This window comes from Fragaria vesca, linkage group LG4 (genome assembly GCF_000184155.1).
Source record: "Fragaria vesca subsp. vesca linkage group LG4, FraVesHawaii_1.0, whole genome shotgun sequence".
In the NCBI taxonomy this organism is placed as follows: domain Eukaryota; kingdom Viridiplantae; phylum Streptophyta; class Magnoliopsida; order Rosales; family Rosaceae; genus Fragaria; species Fragaria vesca.
The window spans coordinates 21713819-21733104 of record NC_020494.1 but is presented as its reverse complement, the minus strand read 5'-3'; the positions used below and the strand labels follow the sequence as shown (position 1 = coordinate 21733104).

At 39.2% G+C, this 19286-nt stretch overlaps 4 protein-coding genes across 4 annotated transcripts; 2 read left to right on the top strand and 2 right to left on the bottom strand.

Annotated features, from left to right (window-relative positions):
• Nucleotides 1–4405: 4405 nt before the first annotated feature.
• LOC101303996 (probable polygalacturonase non-catalytic subunit JP650-like) lies at nucleotides 4406–6721 on the top strand. The gene is made up of 2 exons (XM_004298530.1): nucleotides 4406–4474; nucleotides 4620–6721. Exons 1-2 carry the CDS (start codon nucleotides 4406–4408, stop codon nucleotides 6423–6425), a joined length of 1875 nt encoding a protein of 624 aa, XP_004298578.1. The 3' UTR covers nucleotides 6426–6721.
• A 4372-nt stretch (nucleotides 6722–11093) lies between these two features.
• On the top strand, nucleotides 11094–13051 carry LOC101308278. The gene is made up of 3 exons (XM_004297584.1): nucleotides 11094–11272; nucleotides 11558–11676; nucleotides 12686–13051. The coding sequence occupies exons 1-3, from the start codon at nucleotides 11097–11099 to the stop codon at nucleotides 12703–12705; spliced, it is 315 nt and encodes a 104-aa protein (XP_004297632.1). The 5' UTR covers nucleotides 11094–11096; the 3' UTR covers nucleotides 12706–13051.
• Nucleotides 13052–14092: 1041 nt separating this feature from the next.
• LOC101303702 (probable receptor-like protein kinase At5g39030-like) lies at nucleotides 14093–16274 on the bottom strand. Its single transcript, XM_004298529.1, has 3 exons — nucleotides 15524–16274; nucleotides 15395–15427; nucleotides 14093–15231 (listed from the first exon to the last, which is right to left on the bottom strand). The coding sequence occupies exons 1-3, from the start codon at nucleotides 16272–16274 to the stop codon at nucleotides 14093–14095; spliced, it is 1923 nt and encodes a 640-aa protein (XP_004298577.1).
• Nucleotides 16275–17009: 735 nt separating this feature from the next.
• LOC101303418 (probable receptor-like protein kinase At1g67000-like) lies at nucleotides 17010–19251 on the bottom strand. Its single transcript, XM_004298528.1, has 3 exons — nucleotides 18585–19251; nucleotides 18206–18232; nucleotides 17010–18121 (listed from the first exon to the last, which is right to left on the bottom strand). The coding sequence occupies exons 1-3, from the start codon at nucleotides 19249–19251 to the stop codon at nucleotides 17010–17012; spliced, it is 1806 nt and encodes a 601-aa protein (XP_004298576.1).
• Nucleotides 19252–19286: the final 35 nt, after the last annotated feature.

Below are 19286 nucleotides of genomic sequence, written 5' to 3'. Positions count from 1 at the left end.
TTCATACAAATGCATATTCGATAATGCAAGGCCCATGTCTTCATGACTTCATGTTCATTCTGTAAGTAGCAGACATATAAAAGTTCTTGGTTTTGATTTCTTACATGGGTTTAGCACATGCTCATAGTTTTTTGAGGAAATGCCTGAGGAGACTTTTGAGACTCAAATCATGTAATGAAGTGTTTTCTCACATTGCTTTGATCAGAGTCTGTTAGAATGTTAGTGGCTGGACAAAAGCTTTGGTCTTAGATGCTTAAAAATTGGGCAGGGAAGAATCCCTTTTGTCATAATTTGGTCCAAAGAGAAAAAAAGAAAAGAAAGTGATTATTGTCTTTTTCAGAACCTTTAATTCTTTAGAAAAAGAGAGAAGGAGCTACTGGGATACTCTAATTAAGAACAATATTATTGTATGTGGGCATAGCCACAGGCACTGCAGGTATTGTAGTGGTTGGTAGAATCTTACTGAATTTGACTGCAAATTTGACTTAAAACTCACTACAATGAGTTGTTGTGTATGCCCAGATTGGTTGTCCATGTGGGGAAGCACATGATGTTAATCTGGCTTTAGGGTTTTAGATCCAAATCATGACCAACTTGATCAGATATAACCCTTATTTTTTAGGATTATCTGAATAATTGTCATCCAGAGTGAGATAGGTATATATGTTCTAGATTATCCTTATTATGCAATATTGTGCAGAAACAACTTGATCAGATAGTCTGCAATTGTGTAATTTTATATATGATAAACACAGCAAACATAGGTCAGCCATTTCATTTTCAAATTGATCATTTTCATTTGGGATTTTGAATACCACTTAATTTAAGTAGTCTGCATCAGTTCTAGCTAGTTGTTGTGTCTGTGAATCTGAATCTGCTCTAAGCTCTATGTATTTTTCTGAGTTTTGGGTTCTGCTACTATGGCTTTGGACTTATCAAAACAAAGCTACAGTGATAGTATAATTGGTATTCTCTCTGTTTTCTATAACCGGTGGACAGGCAAATTTAAAAAACTGCAGAAAACTCAAAGCTCAAAGAAATAGGGTCCAGAAAACTGCAGGCATTTCAAAGCTGGTGTAATAATGCATTACATGATGCTTCTGCTTTCATATTGGACAATGTGAATGCAAGAATAGAAGGGTTCCCCCTTTTTAGTTTCTTTCATATTAAGCAAATTGCAGAAGAAATAACAAGGGAATAGGCTAGGGACCTCATTCATGCCCTTTTTAGGAGGGAGAGATGCAGAAGCAAAGGACCATGTGTGTTAATCTGGAAATAGAATAAAACTTTATTCGAAAAGTCTATGATACATTAATATATCGATACATTAATGATACATATACCAACTCCTATAATCATATTTGAGATCAAGTTTAGCTTCTTTACCAATGTATTAAGTCTAACATAAACTACCATACATAATCTGAATTGAACTAAAAAGAGAGAGGTGACCAACAGAGAGTAAAACACAGAAGTAGAATCGATTTTTTTGTCTGGAAACTTTAGGATAGATTGACCAGAAAGTAGAGGAGAGAGTAGGTCATGAAATTTAAAACTGCAGGTAGAAATCGGTTATGAAAATTGAGCCAACTTTGCTGAGTGCCATTTTAGGGTGTCTGAGAACAACAGCACTCTTAGTATGGAATATGGTCCTGGTCATGGTGACATTTTCATGAAAGTTAAAGTTTGGTTGACAGATAAAGCTGTATAATAATGGGAAGAAAACAGTTCTGGCATGGAAAATGAAGATCTTTGTTGTTTTTTTCATATTTATAGATAGTATGATTATGTTGATAATTAGGCGTAAACAGCTGGTTTGAAGTTTAGTGCTATATCAAATTTAGAAAATTGAGTCCAAGTTACTCTTTGATCTCCATTTTGTCTGTGCTCATTTTATGAAAAAAGGAAAGTTCTAAATCTGCCACTACTCGTCTCGGTGGACAACACCAACTTCCATCGTCGTCGCGTTCACCTCCGCCACCACGGCACCACCCACATTGGCTGCCCCCACAAACCTGCGGTGAAGGCTGTGCTCGTGCTTGAAAGCATTATGGATGGATAGATGTAATAATGTCAAGTTACTTAACATCTGTAAAGCCAAACATATATCACGTTGATAATCTGATATTGTACTGGAAAATGCCAATCATGGACACAACGTACGCATACCCCTTGCAATCCTTTTCTTGCTTTGATTTTGAGACAATTAATTTCTTGCTCAAATGGACCAGACGTCCACACCCTTCCTCCTCAATTAGCTAAATTCTTTCAGCAAGACTCATAAGGTTGTAAACGTGCAAATGGCTAAAAAACGTTGCCGCATGAAACATCCTATTAAGACAACCTATATATATCATCAATCTAGTTTTACGCGTTAAAAATTCTTTTTCTAGGTCTATTTTAAGATATTGAAAATATTTCTAGCAACAACGTCTAATTTATGATCATTTTTATACCATAACTCTCGCACATACTTAGTTCGACATGAAAATTCTGAAATATGTCAAAGCGCTCAACCCATAGTTTAATTACAAAAAAAAATCCGAAATTGCATACTTGTATACTGATTACTTTCCTATTTTGGAAGGACTTCCAACATCAATTTTGCCTCTTTCAAACTCATAAATATTCAGACCAAACAAGAAAAACCTTCATAATTATGATCATAAATTAGGTGTCTCGCACGTGCGTAAATTCATCAGCATTTGCATGCTTCAGTTGATCAAAGACCTACAAATCATTTCAAAGCATGCGAGTTTAAGAGCAGCTTAATCCCGAAATTAGCCTAGCATTCATGTTAAAACTACGAAAAGTGCCATGATCACGAGCTTTGTCACTGTCCAGGTTAAATCATTCAAATAATGCCTCGTGTTGGAACAAGAAGTTCACGAAAAGAGAATCCCCGGATTACACTACAAAATATATTAGCGGCTAAACGCGTCTACAATCTCGTTTTAACAGCGACCCACCTCCAATCCCCTCATGCCACGTGTACTCAACGCGGTTTCTTTTCTTTCTGTGCCACCCCCTCTCCCGGCCTCAGTCACACTGCCGCCTTTGGACTCGTACTAGTGATACTACACTCATAACTACCATCTCTAATGTGTGATTACCGATCGTTTTTTGATCTAGTGGTTATTGTTTAGTTGGGTATGCAGTGTGTTTCTTAATTTAGGTTTGAACTCCGAAATTTTTAATATGATGAGTGAGGCATTGTATTGCAATGTATAGTTTAAGCATTTCACATGCACCGACGGAATAACTTCTTGACTTAATAAGCATTTTTGAATCTCTAACATTATAAAATTAGGGATGTGAAATCCACACACTCTAAATTGAAATCCACGCACCCTTTATCCTTTTTTAGTAACTTAAATTTTATTTTTTAGTGACTTAAACTTTTTCTTTCTGTGAACATGTTAACTAAAAAAAGAAAAATGGTGTGCAGATTTCAATTTGGAGTGTGTGGATTTCACAACCCTAAAATTAAGAATCAACGATAAACACCAAAAACGGTGCTCAATCATGCATCAGAGTTTTGAAATTTAGAATTTAGTATCATAAGGATATTAGATTTTGTAGTACTATAAAACTTTTCGATAAGCAGACGAATTGATTTTTAATAAATATTTTGGGGTGGGGTCGATATTTTTTGCCTCATAGCTTTTGTATTTTTGGGAGTTAGACAATTTTTTGTGACTCTTAATACGCGTTTGTTCATGATCTGGATATGCAATGACAAAATTCTGGAATGTTTATGTGACTGTCCCCCCATGGTGAATTATAGATTGATTACAGCTAAGCTTTCCTTGTAAATTGTAATCCTTTTATTTATTGCATGGATTTCATATAAGATCTTTTATTAAATACATGACTGATTTTAATGAATTACATGACTTTACTCAGGAATCCAGCTATTTGCTAGAAAATGTGGGTGCTTACATGACGTTTAAAAGGAAAAAAACAAATTTGATTTCATTAAAGTTTCGGTGTTATACTATGTCTTAATGAAGTAACGTATCAGATTAAATTAGCTAAATTCAAAATTTCCATATTTATAAACACACAGCTCATTCAATAAGCTGGAAAAATCTAATACCAGTTCATGAATCTATCTCTCGGTGTGAACAAATTACACAATGTATCGATATATTAATGTACTATATAGATCGAATAAGCTTATTGCCTTATTCATCAGGAATTTGCTTTGAACTTCTACATGACCTACTACAAACTTTTTCAGGTAGGCCAAGCACAAAGCCCAAACCCGTTCTGAAATCCTCACTCACCAATATAAATACCTGCTGAAAACCCAACAAATCCACCAACATTCTCATCCTTCCTTTCAAATAAGTAGAATAAAAACGAAAAAAACCCAAAAAAATAGAGAGAGAGAGAGAGACTAATGCCGCAGCACAGAGAACTCTGCCTCGTGACTCCTCTCTCTCTGTTCTTTATCTTGTTCTCTCTCAATGTAAGCCATCTATATTTCTCTACCCAGATAATATTTTCTGCTGCTTCAGTTTTGCTTCAATTCTATGTCATTCATATTACTGTGCCGATCATGTTTCTGGGTTTTATTTGCCCTCACCCATCCGTCATTGCTATTCCCAATGCAGGTAGCTACGGCCATCGCCGGCGACCAGAACCCGTTTTCCCCAAAAGGGTATCTGACGCGTTACTGGAACAAGGAGGTCCGAAACGACGCCGTTGGACCCACTTTTCTGCTCTCCAAGGCCTCCCCATTAAGCGCCGTGCAATCCGCTAGCTTCGCAAAGCTCGCATCCGAAAATGCCCTCCAGACGAAGCTTCCCGAGTTTTGCTCCGCCGCGAAGCTTCTCTGCTTTCCGGATTTGGGGGAGAGTTTAGAGAAGCACGTGAAGGACGCGAGTTTCACGGGATACTCAGGCCGGAATTTCACCAATTACGGCACGGATCGGCTCGCCGGCGCCGACAGCTTCAAGAACTACTCGCTCGGCGAGAATCTCCCGGTGGACTCGTTCCGCCGCTACAGCCGCGACTCGGTGAACCATAAAGACAAGTTCAACAACTACGCCGCCGACGGCAACGTCATCGACCAGAGCTTCAACAGCTACGCCGCCGGCGCCACCTCCGGCACCGGCGACTTCAAGAGGTACGCCGACTCCACCAACGTCCCCAACCTCCGATTCACCTCCTACTCCGACGACTCCAACGGCCGGGCCCAGTCCTTCACCGCCTACAGCGAGAACGCCAACGCCGGCCAGCAGAGCTTCACCAGCTACGCCAAACACGGCAATGGCGCCCCCAACGAGTTCACCGGCTACGGCACCAGCTCCAATGTCGCCGCGTCGGACTTCACCGGGTACAGCGAGTCCGGTAACGGCATAAACGACACCTTCACCAACTACGGCAACGACGAGAACAACCCGACGGAGCGGTTCAAGAGCTACGGCGACGGCGGCAATGCCGGGTCGGAGAAATTCTCCAACTACAGAGACAAGGCCAATGTGGGTGAGAGCTCGTTCCAGTCGTACGGCAAGAACTCCAACTCTGACAAGGTCAGTTTCGTCAATTACGGGAAAAGCTTCAACAACGGGTCGGAGTCTTTCACCGGGTACGGTAAAGGCTCCCAAGGCGGGTCGGTCGGGTTCAAGATCTATGGATTCAACAACACCTTCAAGGATTACAAGGATAAAAAATCGGCGAAGTTCACGGAATACGTGGCGGATGAAAAGACGAGTTTAGCCTCGGCGAGTGGCAGCTTGGCGAAAAGGTGGGTGGAGCCGGGGAAGTTCTTCAGGGAGTCTATGCTGAAGAAAGGAACTGTGATGCCCTTCCCCGACATTAAAGATAAAATGCCCGAAAGGTCGTTTCTGCCCCGCACAATCTCCTCGAAATTACCCTTTGCCACCGCCAAACTCTCCGAGCTGAAGAGGATCTTCCACGCCGAGGACAACTCCACCATGGAGAAGATCATCACCGACGCCCTGCAGGAGTGCGAGCGAGCCCCCAGCAAAGGCGAGACCAAACGGTGTGTCGCCTCGGCCGAGGACATGATCGACTTCGCGACGTCTGTCCTCGGCCGAAACGTCGTCGTTCGCACCACGGACAATGTCAGTGGTGCGAAGGGCGACATTGTGGTCGGATCAGTGAAGGGAATCAACGGCGGGAAGGTCACGCAGTCCGTGTCTTGCCACCAGAGCTTGTTTCCTTACCTACTCTACTACTGCCACTCGGTTCCCAAAGTCCGGGTTTACGAAGCGGATCTTCTGGACCCGACTTCGAAGGCCAAGATCAACCATGGCGTTGCCATCTGTCACTTGGACACGTCTGCTTGGAGCCCCACCCATGGATCCTTTGCCGCTCTGGGCTCGGGTCCGGGTCGGATCGAGGTCTGCCACTGGATCTTCCAGAACGACTTGACTTGGACTATTGCTGACTGAAGAGTCTTAGCCTGATTTGGGGTAAGTGATTTGGGTTCGAGCCACAGGTTAAGAAGTGTTAGCCGGTGGCCGGAGTTCGAGTTAGGTTATTTATATTTTTATAACTGTATTATTAAGTAATGGTCATTTTTACATTTTACATTTTGGAATATGTATTAGTTTATTATATATTATCTTCGGGTAAATGTTTATGATGCTTCCTCAATAATTGGAAGCCAGATTAATGAAGCCAATGGGGTTTGATTAAGCTATTATTAGCGTGATTAATTTATAAGAAAACTATAGTTTATATGTTGCAAATGTGAATTATTAGTGTTTTGTTAAGATTTTATTCGTATACGGCTCAATAGACGCCTGAACAAACAAGCATGCGTATAGTGAGTATCAGAAACAAAAGGATGAGAGAAATTCGAAAATGGAGTATGGATGAGTGTATATATGTACGTATTGTATACGAAAATACAGGATGAGGTGGTCCAAAGGACCAGACACAGTTTGTTGTTACTGGAAAATGTGTGGGAATGAGAAAGGAGATGACCCATGAGGGACAGCTGTTGTTGGAGCTCACTGCTCTTCTCTCTTTTGTTTATTGGAAGAGTCCACAATTCTAGACAGTGCTGCACCAATTGAACCCAAACAGTTTCACACAATGTATGGCCAAAATTTTGGCTTTATAGTATTACTTAGAGAGAGTTATTTTGGATCTGATCAAATGGATCACAAGTGATAAAGAATGTGAAACCTTTTATAATCGATCCGAGCAAAACGTTCTACGAATTGTCTCTAAGATAATGATCAGCTAATCAATCGAATATGCAGAGAAGTTGGGAGTTCGAGTTGCGATTGATTTGGGATATAACGATCAGTTAATCAATCGAGCATACAATAAAGTTAGAAGTTTGAGTTACCGTCTTTTGAAATGTGACATGTTGTTCAACGTTTATTATTGTACAAATCTCGCTGATATCAAAAGATGGAATGAATGAGATAATATGTATTAACGTAAGTGTAAGTTTCTTCATACTTTTCATAGTATTTATAAGATTTACAAAGTCCATGCCTATTTGTCAAATTGCCATCATGGTTAAATTACAGTTTGGATCCCTTTGGCATTGAAAATATACTTGAAACCGGAGCTAAGGAACCGTCCTTAGGAGTTTGATACGGGAAAAATGACGGTACCAACTTGGGAAGGTGCATTCCAAACACAACTTGTGGGCAAAGTGTGAGTGTATGTGATTGTATGCATCTGTTTTTTTTAAAGGTTCTTTTTGAACTTTTGGTAGAGGATGATTTCAAATACTGTTCTATACATTGTCCGATTAAATTATGCAATAATAAAGAAATGAAGAGCTCTGGAGAGTGAAGTGTTTCCACTCTGAAGTGGTATCGAAACCAAACCAAGGCATAGCTAAATGCTCATAATAATACATATTATGGTGACCCCTTATGTATCTTTGTTTAATCATTCCAGTTGAAATCATCCATGTTTGAATGCTGGTTTCATAATGTCGGATTTGATGTGCTCAAGTGCTCAACAGCTATCCCAGAAAGCGATAGTGTAGCCGATCCATTGATCTAGTTTTAAATCGATACTAAAAAAATTATTGTAGTCCAAATTATAATACAAGGTTTTAGACTATACATTATAATCTGTATGCATTATAAGAAATAGTCGATATACAAACTTCGAAAACTTATTCACAATAATGCGCCTATAAGATTCACCTAGCATTGCTCTTTATATTACTCGGATACGCGCGCAGAGATGAGTTTGGGTGGCTTTCACTGATCAGTCTGATTGCACTGAGCATGATATCTTCCATTGACAATGATGAACCATAGTGGTCCATTTTTTGTATTGGGAAATTTCTCTCATGTATACATTATTGCCAGGTCGAGGCCATTAATTTTCCTTCATGCAATGCAGTACCTCCCTTCAAGGACAGACCTCAAAATTAACTATAATGGACGAAACGTACGTACTTTCATTTCAATTTCACCTCACCGGCCCCCTGAAGTTACTATTTCTCAGTGATTCGAAAACACCCAAAGTACGTAAGTTTCAACCAACCCATGTACCATCGTCCATCCTCACCAATTTCACCAGCGTTGGCTTTCTTCTTACATTACCTGATCGAGCTAGCTAGCTACATATGCACGATCCATGGCACGAGTGCCCAAAGCTAGTAAGCTTTACACAGATTGATGATTCTGGATTTCCTGGCATGGACGACCATACACTTCTCCTGTTCTCCATGCGCTAGACTCAGCACGAAACCAAATCTACAGGTCCATAGTTTATGTTGTGGCTGAAATATAACGAAGTACGTATAGTACGTTGATTTTAAAAAGATGCAGAGTTTTTGAATTGCCAAAACTGCTATCAGTGCTATGGCATTAACATCCCCACCGACCATAGTACGTTATTGCATAAATCAAGAGCCTCGAATCGGGTATCAAATAATTGGTGTAAAGTCTTCACTATTCACCATTGATTGTCTACTTAAATAGCTTTGTACGAGCACTCTGTTTTATGGAACCAAAACAGGGGTTGTAGAGGAGCTGGGGTTCTAAGCTTTAATATTCGAGCATCAAATATGGTTGAGGTTCAACTACTTTGGCATGGGCTACAGGGCTACTGAGATTTAGACCAAGACAAGTCATCACTTGCATTCAAGTCAGTAGTTATGGATTGGAATCACTAATATCTTTAGGGTTTCTCTGCATTTGCTTTCTCGACGTACAAATCATAAGCATCGCTCAATCTTCGACCTGAGATCGACGATATGGTGAAGATTGAAAGCTGCCCACTTTATATTCTTCTGGACTTCTGGTTAATTTGTTGAGGCCGGTAGACCAGAGTTAAACCCTAAAGAGAGCAATGACATGGTTGAACGGAAAACCTGGGGATCGAGTTGGAGTAAAAGAGAAGAATATATACCATTTAATGGGGTGAAGAAAACAGCTGGGAATGGGAAACTAGTTTTGGGTAAAACCTGTGTTTTCTGCTCGATCTGGTTGTTGAAAATGATGTATATATGCATGAGTCGACGTAGCAGATTGAAGGACTCAGAGGATTAAATGCAACTGTACTACCCCATAACCATTGGTGTCCTTCATATTTTGCTGCTGATGTCTGAGTTATGTAGCAATTGTAACTCCAACTGCATATCTGGTTTTGAAAATTTTCTGCATCTTTTTACACCCTCGATCATAGTTAAATCTGGATTGCTGAATGCGCCTCAGTAAAAAGAGATGACCTATATGATCCTAAATTTTTATGCTTCAGTGAGCAAGAGCCTGTTTCTCTAAGTCTACAGTTATACGTGTATATGTTTGGATTTACCAAAAACCAAGGGATCCATTTGCATAGTCTAGCAGTGCATTGTTTCTCATTTTGATGACTCTAATTCCATGTCGTGTATACAAGAATTTGAGTTTGTTCGAAACATTTATATAAACACTTTATCTATTCGTAATCTTGTAAATACATAAAATCTTTCATAACTTACTAATATATCAACTAACATTGATTTTGATTGTTCATACTCGCGGGTCATCCGCCTTAATTATTGACACATGAATGAGGATATAGAAAGCTTCATCCAAAGCTTATACTCTCATTAGTTAACGACTTTAATATGTCTAAATTTCAATGACATGTTTGATCTCTATGTCCCTTAATGATTTTACTCTTTTTTTGATCATATCATTAGCTTTATATATGCTCTTAAAGGGCATATCTTATGGTGGTTATATAACCTAATAAAGCATCCCCACTAATTAAACACTTGTCCCATATGCCATCAAGTTCAAAATAGAAACAAATCGTGGCCAAGAACAGCACCTTGTACTGTACATAAATGAATATGGCCCCTTTGTTTGTCTAGTGTTTTGTTCACTGATTTTAGCTATATCATTACTTAGATCGAGTTCGTTAATGCTTGAATCTGTTTACTTTCAACAATGATAAAAACTTTCAAACGGGGTGGTTGAGTTAGTGGCGTAAAAAGTTTTGGAACACTAAACCCATGTTTGAATCTCGTCGACATTCAGTCTAATAGTGTGCATCTTGAGTTAGAGAGGTTTTTTTAAGGGGAGTGAAATCCACAATTCTCATTTTACAATCTACACTCCACGGTTTTTTTTGGTAAGTTAAATTTGTTTTTATTAACTCAAATTTTGTCTTTAAATGAGAATTTTGACTAAAAAAAATGGGAGTGTGAATCACATTTTGTGGAATTTAATTTTCACTTCTCTCTCTTTGTTATACAAAAAACATACGTTACAATCCACACGCCTTCTTTCCTTTTATAATAACTTTAAATTTGTCTTTACTCAGATGCGTTTTGTTTTTTTTATGAAATCTTTAACTAAAAGAGAAAATAAGGAGTATAAATTGTAAAATAGAGAATGCAAATTTCACTCTCCTTGTCAAACGATCAAAAATTCATGTACTTCTTTTGGCGAAAATGTTTATCAAAAGTTTCGAGTAGCTTATTGGGCCAATGACTAAATCCAGTTTAAAAGTTCAATGGTTCATTGAGTAGTTTAACCACAGTGGGCCTTCAAGTCCATTGATTTATTTAAACATGTGAGGCCCAGTCCACATAGGAATCCCAAGTCATTTCTCTCAGCAGGGACTAAACTTTGAGGTTTGGGAAAACCATGGCGGCTAATTGCGCGAGACGAACCCTACAATTCTCTTCAGCTTCCGCCAAAACCCTATTCTACTCATCCTCGTCTTCACCCTTCGCCTCCAAAGCTTTCAAGCTCAGTGAACTCGCCGGCGCCAAAACCACATCCACTCCTCGATTCGCTACTCAGAAGCTCAAGTTCTCCAGGTTGCGATTTGATTGCTTACTTGTAAATATCTTGAGTAGAATTAAAATCGAATGCTTTTACTTTGTTTGCGAAAATTTGATCTGGGTGTTTTGTCAAGGTTTGCGTTGAATACGTGAAAATTTATATAAGTTTCAGTACCTTAAAATTGTTGATGATCTATATAGCTTAGATTTTAATCTATATATTAGAATAAAATTTTTATTTTATTTTATGAAGTTGTTGTGAGAGATGAGTATTTGTGTGTTGTCATTCTTATTGAGCAAGTGTAATGTTGAGAATTTCAGGCTGCCTGTGGAGTTGGCTGCTGCGCAGTCGTTGATCCCCTTGCACAGTGCTACTGCTTCTGCATTGTTCACTTCACTTCTGTCTTTGCACAGTACCAGCTGGGGGTGCCTATCGGAAGGTATCCGTGAGAGTTTACTTTTGTTATCATACAGTTTATGGAGCATAATTGCATTTCATAAATGGAGCATTGAGATTTAATATATAAATCATGTCGGAAGACATAGCGTATATACTAGTTGTTGTTACCTATGTTTGAGTGTAGGGAGGGTATATGTAACAAACCTGGTTTTCTTACTACCTGAGTACCTGATTACAAAGGAGTTTAGTTGGACTCGTATATCACTATACTACACCTAGTTTTTAGGGTCACATTGTGTATGCAAATGGTATCATATCTCTCTGAATTAGATATTATGATAATGCAGTTAGGAGTTAGAATTGTTCATTGTGCTGGAAATGAGTATAACAACATTTTTCGTATCTGTTTGTTTTGCCATATGAGTATTGACCATTCTGAATCCACTAAGTAGCTAATTTAAGTAATACAACTCGATTGTTATTTCATATAGGAGGGTTGATATACATAATGGGTTTATATACATCTCAGCTGTCCATAAATGAACTATTGATGAGATTCTCTCCTTAATTTACTACTTAGATGAGATGGGCACAACCAATCATCTCCAATGTGCCTTAAAGTTGGTTAAACTTTTCTAGGAGTCGAAAAAAGTATTGTTTTGCCTTAGGTTTACATGCATACTTGATGTAGAATTGCTGTACCATAAGAAGTTGCTAATAGTGCACTGTTAATAGTCTTCTTAGGTTTGCAGGTGAAAGTGAGAGGAAGTGAATGATATATCTGGAGGTTGTTATTGTAATTTATCCTTGTATGTTTAGAATGAAAAGCCAAAGGGCCTCATTTTATGGGGGTTAACAACATATGCGAGCTTCCTTAGTAACTCATGTCCTGTTAATAATATGTTTGTTATGATAAGCAATGATGATCTTTGATCATTTTATATAACCATGTCCAACTATACCATAACATAGTGACTTGTAAGATAATGACTCTACTTGATCTATTTTTCCTTCAAACTTTTCACCTTGCACACTGTGTTTATGTGCAGGTTTTGCAACCCCACTATAGCAGGACCTATGAGCAGCTGTTTCTAGGTACAAGCTAGACCATGATTAGCAGATTTTGTTTCTTTGCATGTCTCTGATTGCCTTAAAACTTCAGTGTAACTTAAGATGGATGGATGATTGTTTCAATATTTCTCAAGCTTTCGGTCTGTACTGTCATGACCTGACATTTTTGCCTGTCCGCCATCAACAACTATATATAAAAAGAGGCCGCGAACACCGTGAGATCTCTGGAATCAGCTTAATGTTGGTTTCGAAGGAATCGGTCGAGCAAAACCTTTGTTTTCTACTATTCTTCCACAGTTTCTATCTGCTACCCCCAACTCCAATTTTCAAATGCTTGAACCGTTCATCTTTTGTTTCTTTTTGATATAATAAACCAGGCGCCATCATTTTGACATATTGCTATCTCCTTTCTGTGAACTGTATTGTAGTTCATAAACCAGTGTTGAGTGAAAATCTAAACCTTCGTCCCAGGCTGCCCTAGTGTCGTTGACCTCACCCTCTCTAATTCATGCAACATTTGCCAACAAATTGTATGACAATTCGAGTACATGATTATGAAGAGAAATTATTGTGTAGAAACAGTAATGTTCACATGATCAATGACTAAACAAGAGATTCATAGTCAGTTACTATTGTATTTACATCCAAGAGTTTAAAACAAAATAACTTTACTTAAAATAATTCTCTCTATCATTAGATTTAAATCTAATAGTGGCTGACCATGAATCTCTTGGTACTGTGTAGAAATGTAAAAGCTCAAAGAAACAAAATCACGAGTTTGGCCACTTTGCCAATAAATAAGTATTAAGCCAATTTAGATACTACCTAAAGAAGCATGCATCAGTATCTCAGAACACACAAAATCCCTTTTTTTTTTCCTCTTATTTTTTTATTGCAGAGATAACCTGAACCCAAGTAAAAGTACCAAATTAAAAGGAACCATATTGATCTCCCACCCAAAACCTCTCATTGTCCAAGGCCCCCAACCAAAACCTTGAACAAATATACATTAAGAACTTTATAAGCCTTTTTCATCGATATAAACTTAAATAAGCCTTGTGGAACAATCTTTAATTTTCAGCCTATTTATCTGTAAGACTGTAAACAAATCCAAATTAGGCCTTTGTTTGGAGGCTTTGAAACTACTAGGTTGAGAAGTCTGTTAAGAAATACTTCTTCAGAAACCAGAGGGTATGAAAAGTAAATATGAAAGTTACAAGGCACATATATACAGAAACCTGGAGGCAGCAAAGTAATGACGAAGTACAATATTTCAACTTTCATAGGCAGTTCATCTTTAAAACTACAATAATCTGCAATTCTAAGATGATCTAAAATTTCATAAGTTACACGAAGTAAAGTGAATGAATGGTAGCCAGCTATCATCACCTAGCAGAAAGAGTACATGTTAGCTCCACATTTGAACATGCTGGAATCAGATTGCTTACAGGCGTCGGTTGTGGGCATAGAGAAGGCTTTGGTGGCATTTCTAGGTTCTCAACATCTCCTACGAGCATCTGTGTAACTCTCTTCATTGAAGGTCGATCACTTGGTTTCATTTGAATACACCACAAGGCAGCTACTATCATTTTTCTAATTAATTTCTTCTCCTCCGCTGTAGCATCCCCAATCTCCAAGTCCTTCCCCTCATTATATTGATCATGCACCCATGAGGGGAAGTAAATTTGGCTAGAGTGATCCACATTTGCATTCAGATTTTTCCTTCTGCTTGCCATTTCCATCAACAACATTCCAAAACTATAAACATCAGCTTTGTACGAAACACCACCAATGTTTTTATAAAACAACTCGGGAGCAATGTATCCCATGGTGCCTCTTGCTGCCATTGATGAGACAATGCTATTGTTTGCTGGATATAGTTTCGCTAGCCCAAAGTCAGAAATCTTTGGGACAAAATTCTCATCAAGTAGGATATTATGAGGCTTGATATCAAAATGCAGAATTTGCATTTCACAACCTTGATGCAAATATTCAATACCTTGAGCGACTCCAACTGCAATCTCATATATTTTCTTGTAACTTAAAGGGATGGATTCTTCTTTGGAGTAAATGTATCTATCAAGAGAACCATTTGGCATGAAATCATATACTAAGGCGCGCTTTGAACCCTCGACACAGTAACCAACAAGCTGCACCACATTAACATGATGAATCCTTCCAATAGTAGCTACTTCACTCATGAAATCTTCTCCATTAGCATTAGACTTCCCTAACAATTTAATGGCTCCAAAGCGGCCACTCCGTAATTTGCATTTAAATACAAAACCGTAACCCCCTGCCCCCAACTTATCTTTGAATCCAGCTGACATTTTCTTAATGTTGGAGTAAGAGTACCTTATAGGCATGAAGTTGTCAGAATGCAGAAAATCTTCTATAGTGCGATAGGTTGACCAATGCCTTCTTCGCCACTTATGTATCAGAAGTGCGATCACAAATGGACCTCCAAATACAAGTTTTGCCGCTACAATACTGCCAGCGATAATACTCTCGGTAGCCCAATAATCTGCAAAAGATTTGAAGGAGCTGGGTTTAATTGCAGCACAAATTCTACATAATTAATTAGGTCATATATGCAATATGAGAGGCAACCATCGATCTCGTTGACAATAAGTTAGGCCACAGATTAGTGGATATATAGAAAGTACGTTGAGAGAAATGACACTTACCGGTGAAAAGCCTCCAACCAATAAGAAAGAAACCTGGAGTGCATGACAAAGAATATACATAACTAATTAGCATTCGTAAAATCAAGTAGAGAAATCATGGCGTACTCGATCGACACTGTATACTTATACCTCGTATGTTGCGCGGATAACATTCTCTATCGGAATAAGTATCAAGGCCCGGATAATTCCATTGACCGCGGCAAGGGTCAACCAGACTCGTCGAATACCGAAGCTCGAAGCCGTACACCATTTGATCGTGTATATCTTGATAGGAAACGTTTCGGTCCTCCTCGTAGGGCATCCAAGTGGTCAGAGACATCCAATATACAGTGCACCCATTCTCCACATCTTCGGTGGAGATATTGCCTGGAACGGCATAACCATACATTTCGGAGTTAATACAAGGAGCCGTGCTCACATACCGAGAAGAATTCACTGGATTTGCACATTTCAAGAAAATTACTGGAACATTATATGGTTCCCATGAATGGTAACTGAAGTTATATGGGGACAAAGGAAAATGAGGAAGGGAAGAGCAGTTGTTCTTCTCAAGGCCAGGATCCACCACTCGGATTCTGTTGAAGTCGTAGTCAATGGCCTTGACGTAGTACTCTTGAGAAAATAGGCGCAGCACTGTGATGTTGTTGTGGTCACATTCCAAAGTGTAGCGTGAGTCGCCACACTGCTCTGGATCTTGTTGTAGTCGCAATGGGTAGCTTATGTCGTGGATGTCGCCGCAAGAAGAAGGGACGCACTTGGCACCATCTTTAAGATTGGACGCACCCACATCGTTATGACCAGATGAGCCAAGAACCAAAAAGGCTACAATTGAAACCCAAGCACACTGCAGGGACAGGCTCCTAATCCCAGTTGTTCCCATGGAGAGAGATCAGAAAAGACTTGCGCATTCCAGATTCACAGTACCAAAGTCTATATACTTTTAATTAATGGAGTTTCTTGACGTGATCATTTCCAACTTTACAGAATACAGAGACTAGCTAGACTTAATTACTCAATTACGTACAGAGACCGGAGCTTAATTTATTGGGTTTTTGGAATTGGACTGTAGCACTCTACTACACGTTACAGACTGACCAAGACTTAAAACTATATACAAGATCAAAGTCATGCAGCAGGGAGTGTCCCTTCCTATACGTTGGGGTAATCTGGAGAGCTACGTACCAACGACAAGTCGCTCGAAATTTCCACAACTTCATTCAACTAAAGTGGGCAGAGGCTATGAGGACCAGGTAAACACTACTGATCTAAATAATATCTCTTTCATGGCTTTAGTTACAAGTGCTCTAATGCTCTGTCATTGTTTAGTTAGCTGTGTTATAAGAGTCGCTATGGCACTAATCGATTCTGGGCTTGTTCTTATTTTAATAATATACACTGCATCAGTCGCTCAGCAGCTCAGGCCGAAAAAGACCCATATTACAAATGCAGGCTGCTGGGTTATGAAAAGTATAATTCTCATTGTGACATGGAACCAACTAACCATTCTATAACTCCGGGCAGAATAGTTACAGCAACCATGATTACATAAACTTGATGATAATTTTTGTTACCTTAATGTTCTTAACTGTGCATACACTATAAAAAATTATACATATCACTCTAACTCAGCAATTGGTTCCAGTTGAAGGTTTAATCTTCTGGCAGGTGTGCTTGCACTTGTTCCTGCAGGACCTTGAGAGGCAAAAGGATTTGGAGGCATAGTCAAGTTTTCTCCTCCTTCCAACATCTGAACCACCCCTTTCATAGAGGGACGATCAACCGGGTGCCATTGGATGCACCAGAGACCCACAATCGCAAGTCTCTTTGCAATTTTAGCATCTGCTTCTTCCCCAACATGGATTCGGAGGTCTTCACCTTCTTCTAGTAGATTATAGATCCATTCTGGGTAGTAAACTTCAGGTGCGTTCTCTGTGGTTGAACTGATGTTCTTTCTTCCTCCTACCATCTCGAGCAGTACCATTCCATAACTATACACATCTGACTTATAGGACACATTCCCGAAGTTCCTGGAGAACACTTCAGGTGCAATGTACCCCATTGTTCCCCTAGCTGTAGTCATTGACACTATACTCTGATCCTTGGAACATAACTTGGCCAAACCAAAATCAGAAATCTTTGGGGTGAAGTTATGGTCAAGCAGAACATTGTGGGGTTTGATATCAAAATGGAGGATTCGTTGATCGCACCCCTGGTGCAGATATTCAATTCCTTTGGCTATGCCTAGAGCAATATCTTGCAATTTATCCCAACCAAGGAAAGAATTGTTATTGTCTGCTGATGAAATGAAATCTTGCAGTGAACCATTAGGTAAGAAGTCATAAACAAGAGCTCTTCTAAACCCATCAGCGCAGAATCCAACCAAGCGAACCACATTGACATGATGGATATGACCCATTGTTCCCACTTCATTAACAAACTCTTCCCCATCTCCTTTAGTACTAGTGAGGACTTTCACGGCAACAAAACATTCAGAAGAAAGCTCTCCCTTATAAACGGTCCCATATGCCCCTTGGCCTAATTTGTCCTTGAACTGATCTGTAATCCTCTTGATGTCTGAATAAGAGTATCTGCTTGGTTTGAGAGCTCTGTAATCCTCTAAAAATCTTTCAATTTTTAATTGATTCTGTTTCTCCTTTCTATCAGAACTATAAGCATGAAAAGCTGCACCAGCAAGTAGTACGAGTACAAATGAACCCAGGGATGTACCTGCAAGTTAATACTCTGAGTAAATTTCAACAATACATCTCTTCTAGATATGAAACAAACTAAAGAATCTCTTAGAAAACTCACCCGTAGCTAATAAAGTTTTCCCCGAACCTGTAAAAACAACAAGCAAACAAAATCGGTCCATATTTGTCAAATTACATAGTTGAGTTGTGAGCTACGACATAAGTAATGGTGTAACATTACAAGGACAGCAGATGAAAGCTTTTAGAAAAGTTATATGGGACTAACTGAGCTCCCTATTTCCTGTGATTCATTATCTGTGCAAAGTTTCCAACTTCTATCAAGTCATCATGTGCAAATATGCTTGCTTGGAATGGAATTTCATGCGCATATGCTAATACTAATCTCATTTCACAAATGCAGGAATAATCATCATGTGCAAAAATGCTTGGAATCTGTAACAAACATATAGCAAAACTTATAAATAGATGTTACCCTGTACCTCCTTTCTTCATGGGAAGGCATTCAATCTCAGTACTAGTGGTGCCATTGTTCTTCAATCCACAGATATTTCCCTGTGCTTCACATAGTGTACAATTTGGTTCAGACCATTCCAAATAAAGCTCAGACCAGTATGGTACTGATGAAAGAGTACGCATCTTTGTACAAGACAGGAGGGGCAAGTACTCAATGCTTCTTGAAGAAGAAGCCCAATAGATTTGGTAGCCAGGGCGTTCTTCAAAGCAGGGGACTGAATAAAGCCACGAGGCCGGCGATTCTCTTTCAGCTGAAGAACAATTGAATAAGGTAATATTAGTCATTTGGTATTCTGAGTACTGGAAGGGAAAGATTGACATGTCGTGGACTTTCGAAAGGTTGGCAAGCAAGCAATATTCTGGGTCATATAGCTGGATTCGCTGAGCCTCATAGTCTATGGTCTTGATTGCAAATTTAACTGGGATTGGAAGCTCAAGAACGGTTTCCTTCTTTTCATTGCAGGATACAAGAAACCCAGGATACCCAGGATTTTCTGGGTAGCTACCTTTGAAGGTGAATGGAAATTTGATAACCGGGCCATGTTTCCCACAGTTGGGTTTTTTACCAAGGACTATGGAGGAGGAGAAAGCCAGCAAGATGAAGCAAAAGGAAGAAACGAGAGTTTGCTGCATTTCTCAGATTTTTCAGTACTAGCTTCTCCTGGACA

Excerpts from the sequence above, each read along its gene's own strand:
- LOC101303418 (XM_004298528.1), bottom strand. The coding sequence starts at position 19,251 with ATGCAGCAAACTCTCGTTTCTTCCTTTTGCTTCATCTTGCTGGCTTTC. Across the intron at positions 18,233-18,584 it reads CCTTCCCATGAAGAAAGGAG|GTTCGGGGAAAACTTTATTA; the intron begins GTACAGGGTAAC and ends TTGTTTTTACAG. Across the intron at positions 18,122-18,205 it reads GAAAACTTTATTAGCTACGG|GTACATCCCTGGGTTCATTT; the intron begins GTGAGTTTTCTA and ends ATTAACTTGCAG.
- LOC101303996 (XM_004298530.1), top strand. The coding sequence starts at position 4,406 with ATGCCGCAGCACAGAGAACTCTGCCTCGTGACTCCTCTCTCTCTGTTC. Across the intron at positions 4,475-4,619 it reads TTATCTTGTTCTCTCTCAAT|GTAGCTACGGCCATCGCCGG; the intron begins GTAAGCCATCTA and ends TTCCCAATGCAG.
- LOC101308278 (XM_004297584.1), top strand. The coding sequence starts at position 11,097 with ATGGCGGCTAATTGCGCGAGACGAACCCTACAATTCTCTTCAGCTTCC. Across the intron at positions 11,273-11,557 it reads CAGAAGCTCAAGTTCTCCAG|GCTGCCTGTGGAGTTGGCTG; the intron begins GTTGCGATTTGA and ends TGAGAATTTCAG. Across the intron at positions 11,677-12,685 it reads CTGGGGGTGCCTATCGGAAG|GTTTTGCAACCCCACTATAG; the intron begins GTATCCGTGAGA and ends GTTTATGTGCAG.
- LOC101303702 (XM_004298529.1), bottom strand. The coding sequence starts at position 16,274 with ATGGGAACAACTGGGATTAGGAGCCTGTCCCTGCAGTGTGCTTGGGTT. Across the intron at positions 15,428-15,523 it reads TTATCCGCGCAACATACGAG|GTTTCTTTCTTATTGGTTGG; the intron begins GTATAAGTATAC and ends CATGCACTCCAG. Across the intron at positions 15,232-15,394 it reads TGGTTGGAGGCTTTTCACCG|ATTATTGGGCTACCGAGAGT; the intron begins GTAAGTGTCATT and ends AATCTTTTGCAG.